Source organism: Mastomys coucha, unplaced genomic scaffold (assembly GCF_008632895.1).
Source record: "Mastomys coucha isolate ucsf_1 unplaced genomic scaffold, UCSF_Mcou_1 pScaffold22, whole genome shotgun sequence".
Classification (NCBI taxonomy): Eukaryota; Metazoa; Chordata; class Mammalia; order Rodentia; family Muridae; genus Mastomys; species Mastomys coucha.
The window spans coordinates 24,499,349-24,504,975 of record NW_022196905.1 but is presented as its reverse complement, the minus strand read 5'-3'; the positions used below and the strand labels follow the sequence as shown (position 1 = coordinate 24,504,975).

The 5,627-nt window shown below is 51.5% G+C and overlaps 1 protein-coding gene across 4 annotated transcripts in view; it reads right to left on the bottom strand.

Annotated features, from left to right (window-relative positions):
* Nucleotides 1–263: 263 nt before the first annotated feature.
* The window catches only part of LOC116069279 (up-regulator of cell proliferation), a 43,495-nt gene continuing 38,131 nt past the window's right edge, over nt 264–5,627 (bottom strand). For all 4 annotated transcript variants that reach the window (XM_031339811.1, XM_031339812.1, XM_031339810.1 and 1 more), the window contains one exon: nt 264–4,329. In XM_031339811.1, the coding sequence (XP_031195671.1) occupies nt 1,748–4,329 (2,582 nt within the window). In that variant the 3' untranslated portion in view covers nt 264–1,747. The remainder of the gene's footprint in view (nt 4,330–5,627) is intronic.

Below are 5,627 nucleotides of genomic sequence, written 5' to 3'. Positions count from 1 at the left end.
AGGGGTGCCAGAGAAGTTTCTAGGATTCTGGTAGAAGAGGGAAAAGAAAGGTTTTGTTTTTTATTATTTGTTTTGTCTGTGTATTTTAAGATGGGGTCTATTATGTAGCTCTGGCTATCCTAGACCAGGCTGGCCTTGAACACCCAGAGATCCACCTGTCTCTGCCTTCTTAGTGCTGGGATTATAGGTATGCGCCAACATGCCCAGCTGGCCAAAATAAAAAATTTTAGATGAAAAAAAAGTTTCAGTTATTTCTAACTGAATCAGCATGTTACAAGTTATTTTAATGCTCTAGGTAGATCAGAGATTCTCCTTTTCCTAAACTTAGTCAGACAGCAGGTTTGCAAAGTTTCAGGATTGCATTCTTACCACATGGCCAGACCTACCACCAGATCACCAGGGAACCTACTGGGAATGACACCAGGGTCATCCTGGGAAACCCAGGGAGCCAGGCCAGCAGAGGAGTGCAGTGGGCCTTTGTTTTAAGAAAGGGTTCCAGGTCAGAGAGTGGGCAAGTACCCTGGAACCAAGGGTACCTTTGTTGAATCTAGTAAAGGGACAAGACACAGGAGAGGGTCTCAGGCCACTGCCTTACTTCTCTGAAGACCAAAAACATAGATGAAAGGAATGCCCAAGACCTCAGTTAGGTAGAAACTCGTAGGTCTAGATGTGGGTGGGGCAGGGCTCTGAAACTTACTGTAGTGACAGCTGATCCAGCTGAAGATCAACAGAAGGAGCCCAAGGTCCCTGACCAAGTATTGGTCTCAAACAGTGGCTAGTTTGCTGCAGAGACATTTCAGAATGTTGGGGAAGATTTCAGAATGTAGAGCAGATCATTTCATGTCCTGCTATGCAGGTACTGCAGTCTAGGATTTCCTTCTGGCAACCACAAGATGGGGTAAGGACTAACGTGCTAAATTACTATGAAGGTACTATTTCCAGTAACAACCTGTTCCCCAGGCCCCTCCAGGCAGAGGCTGTCGTCCTGAGCACAAGGACAATGAGGGCACAGAGAGGTAGAACCTGCACACTACCATCATTTGAGCATTCACTCGACTCATTAATTCAACAAACATTTATTAAGCGCCTATGTGTGCCAGGTCCTAGGGACCAAGAGCTGTACGGTGCTTAGGCCCTGCCCTCAAGCAGCTCACAGTCTAGGGGCAGACAGTAAACACACGTGACAATGTGCCGTGAAGTGCTGAGGAAGGATGACAGTGCTGGACCACAGGAGGGTAGATGATAAGCACTTCCTAGGCCAGGGTCGGAGAGCGCTTCACACACAGTACATGAGCTCAGTGCCATGGCAGTGCCTCACACTTTGGTGCACATCACCAAAACCTTCAAGGCTGGTCCACAAAGGACCTGTGTGGATTCTGCTTCCTTGGGACAACCTGAAACACCCCTGTCTGCCAGCATCTGCAGTGACTAAGGGAGCTGTTTCCTAATTTCAGGGGCCAATGAGGGAGCAGCTACCCAGAGGGCCAACTGCCAGGAGCCTTGTCATGGGTTAGGAACAGAGATCAACTTACTGCTTCTATCACCCCACCCCGGGCCTCGGATTATTCTCCATATTTCTGAGCTAGTGTGAGATTGCTTCTTCACACTGTGAGGAGGCCCTTCACCCCTGGCTGTCACTGGCCTTCGGCCGTGAGCAGCAAGCACCAGCCAACTCTCAGGTGCCAGACACACACAGCCTGACTGTTGTCACAACAGGCCACAGCAGGAGGCCCTCTAGTCTAACCAGTCACAGCCTCCGTACCAGCTCAATGAGCTGCTGAATGTTTTTGTTTTGGTTGGATAAGCCATTCCTGATGTTTTCTAATAGGCATCTCTTCAATTCAAAAATGGCCTCACTGTAGCCCAAGCTCACAGCAGCCATGGGTGGCGCTCCATGCCACAGGGCTGGGATGTGCCAGACGTGTTGCCTCTCAGCCAGGCCTGCCAGTGTCCGGAAGCCGCCACCCTGCTTCTCCAAGTGGGTAGCAGCCCTGCTCAGGTCGCTGGGCGGATCCAGGAGCTGCCTCCTGTCTCTTGGCTTGGGACTGGGAACAGGCAGGTCATGAAGGTTCTGGTACACAAACTGATAGTTGGGCATGTGCCCCATTTTTTCTAGCCTCAGAAAGGCATGAAGAACAGCTGGTGGGATGTCCTTTGTCTCAGCTAAACTGACCACAGTGACATTACTTAGCCCCATTAGCAGTGTGGCCAAGGAAGCCTCCAGTTCGAATCTGTCTCCAGCAGAGGCCAAGGCCCCACTGATCAAACCCCCAGAGTCTATTACCAGGATTTGGTCACAGCCCAGGTCCTGACTGAAGCCCTCAGCTACAGGGAGGAGCTGCATGAAGGCCCCCCGGGGACTACAGCTCCTACCAGCAGCAAATTTCAGGCCAAACATGGTGTTAAGGAGTGTAGATTTCCCTGTGCCCGGCACCCCCAGGGCAGAGAGAACCACTAGTCGAGATCTCCTGTCTAGGCGGACATGCAGCTCCTTGAGAAGCCCAGTGACCCATCGAACAGGGATGCTTAGGGTGGCCCCATCGACCAGCTCCAGGGGCAGCCCACCCAGCAGCAGTTCCACAGCCAAGCCTGGGAAGTGGGAAAAGCGCCTCTGGCCAGCAGGCAGCCTCCCTGCCTCTACCAGGCAGCTCTCAGCTTCATAGAACTGGCTCATCTCCCGCAGGAAGTGCTCCACTCCCAAGGGCTCAGGCCAGAGTGGCTCTGTCAAGTCTGAGGGCCCACCAAGTTTTGGTCTCAGGGTGAGGAGGGTCTCTGGAGGCTGTCTTGGCCGTGGCTGGCCAAGTCGAGCCAACCCCCACTCCATCCATCTCAGGAAATACTGCCTCTCACTCGGGGAGGGGCTGCTTATCCCCAGAATGAACTCCTGTACCCCTGAGGTGGGCTCCTGGCCATTCTGCTGCACCCGGAGCTCTAGGACACGCCGTCTCAGCTCAGCCCGGTGCTTCTCTGGGGGCTCCGGGACCCACTGGAGCTGGCAGAACTCCCTTTCAGCCTGGGCAGCCCTCCTCGCAGGCTCGCCCTGCAGCCGCAGCTCGTCTCTCTTGTAGGTGTCCACATCCTTGATCTTCCTGAGGATCTTCTCCATCCGGTCCTTCGCCTTCTGACACTCCTCAAAGTCCTCATCAACTCTGAGGCCTAGTTTACGTGCTGCGTGTGCCATGTCCTCCACAGACACCCTCCTGCAGGGAGAGCGAGCCACGCTGCACATAATCGCCCGGATGCGTCTCACGAAGCCTTCGCTGTCGGTGCTGCTGACCTTCACCAGGACATGAGAGTGGTCAATCTTCAGCACAGGGACTAGCCTGTTGAGGAAGCGCAGGTTCGTGTTGCGTTTCCCTCGGTAGGGACTCAGGATGAAGTAGTACTTTGTGGTTGACTCCTTCATAGAGTACAGCAGTTTGTACTCCTTCTTGCTGATGTTGTCAGTCAAGATAAACACAGCAGAGGACACTTCTGTCAAGAGCTTGAACTGCAGCCAGTGAGACCCAATGTCACCTCTCAAGTTCAGAAAGGCCATGGGCTCTGGGAAAACGTCCAGGTCCTCCTCACCACTGGGGAAAAACCAGGAGACCTCCACTAACCCGTCTGAGATCTCTCGAGGATTAGTGCCTAAATTGAGGTCCCGATGCCAGAAGCAGTCCCACTGCCGGCGGGCCGGGCTGAGGACGGCATTGAGCAGCTGGGACTTGGAGTTGCTGCTGACATCCATTCGCACGAAAGCAAACGTGGGCACCCTGGACAGGACCACACTGTCTTCCCGGAAACTCCCAAGGCCCCGCGGGGGCTGGAACCACCACGTCCGCACAACACCCCGCAAGGCCCAGAGCAGAAAGGTGTGGCAGTGGTTTTCAGAATCAGGCAACACAAGTGGGAGTGCAAACTGACAGAGGGACATCTTCAGCAGGACTTCCTGCTGCAGAAAGGTGTCTGAAGACAGCAGGAGGGAACAGAGAAGGTCTAGGGGGTTCACAGGTGTATCAGGCATGGGCAGCTCCGAGAAAGAGTAGATGTCAGCGGCGACGTCCTCAGCTGGGTCCCAGTACATCATCTCCTCCTCCATCTGGCTCTCCTTCTCTGCGGGCCAGGCTTCTGGAGGCATGTCCAGCACCATGGTGGTGTTCCTGGCTTCAGCGTTGAGTGCCTGCAGCTTCCTGAGGAAATGCCAGGGAAGGTCCTTGGGAACCTGAGGAGCCCAGTTCTTCATGCTGTCAAAACTGATCTGCAGGGAGTCCTGGAGTGTGAGCTTCTGTACCTGGTATGTCTCCAGTCCCAACAGGGACAGCATTTCCTGAAGTCTGCTTCTCTCCACTGTACAAAACAAAAAACAAAACAAACAAAAAACCAAAACAACAACAAAAACAAAAATCAGAGACATAAATGTTTAGCCTTCATTCTCAGGGCCAGAGCAGAGATAGAGAGGAAAAGCCTACAGAGAAGGGTTGGAGAGGACATTCCTGAGAATAGGATGCAGGTACAAGGGGCCCCGGATATGCTGGGCTGACCTATGATCCGGGCAGAGGGTAAATCCTGTCTCAATTGCACCACCTAACTAAACTGTGTGAGACATTAAATACAGAGAGGGAAATGGGCTGGCTAGATGACTCAGTAGTTAAAAGCACATACTACTCTTCCAAAAGACCAGAGTCAGATCTCAGCGCCCTTGTCAAGTAACTCACACTGCTTATAACTCCAACTCCAGGGGATCGTGCAGCCTCTGCAAGGCATCGGTACCCATACATGCACCCACACAGAGACAAACACCTATACACATAAGTAAAACGAAAAATAAGTCTACAGCCAGGCAGTGGTGCTGCACGCCTTTAATCCCAGGACTAGGGAAACAGAAGCAGAATTCTCTTATGAATTCAAGGCTAGCCCTGTCTTCACAGGGCATACCAGGTCTGCCAGGATCTCACTGTAAGATCATAGCTAAGACAGAAAGAAAGAAGTGGGGGACAGGGAAACTTAGGAGTTACATTTAAGAATCAAGAGAGTTCATGTAGAAGCTGTGATTTCTAGTTTTTTCTAGAATCCGCACTATCTAAGTCTGAACTGGACCGTAAGTAATTAGAGAGCGAAGCAGCATATGTTCCTAGGTGCTGAGTGCAAATGCCACTTCTCAGATCTCGGCCCAGGCCACACAGTCACTCACCCCTCATGCTCCAGCCCAGTCAGGAATCTGGAGAGCATGGGAGAACAAGACTCTATGTAATTTGGGCACTCAAGTGCTAGATGGCTATAAACTCAAGACCAGCATGAGACATATAGCAAAAGCCTGCCTCAAAACTGGAGGGAAAAAAATGTCAACAGGAAATTCCCGTGGGGACAATCACTATTCACACTCTGGGCTGTCTGGTAAGTGTTCTTTTATATTTATCAAGAAACTGGAGACTATTTTTTAAAAGGAAAATAGCAACCACAACTTGACAACAGTTTGCAAATCCAAGACTAATAGTGTAGGACTCTGGCTCACGTGGTGAACTGGGATTCTTCTAGTGCTGAAGTCAGAGTACCCTCTGCATGCCTGCAAATTCTCTACCATTAAGCAATGTCTTCAACCTTATTTACGTATCAAGATATGGTAAATATATTTAACTTATTATTAT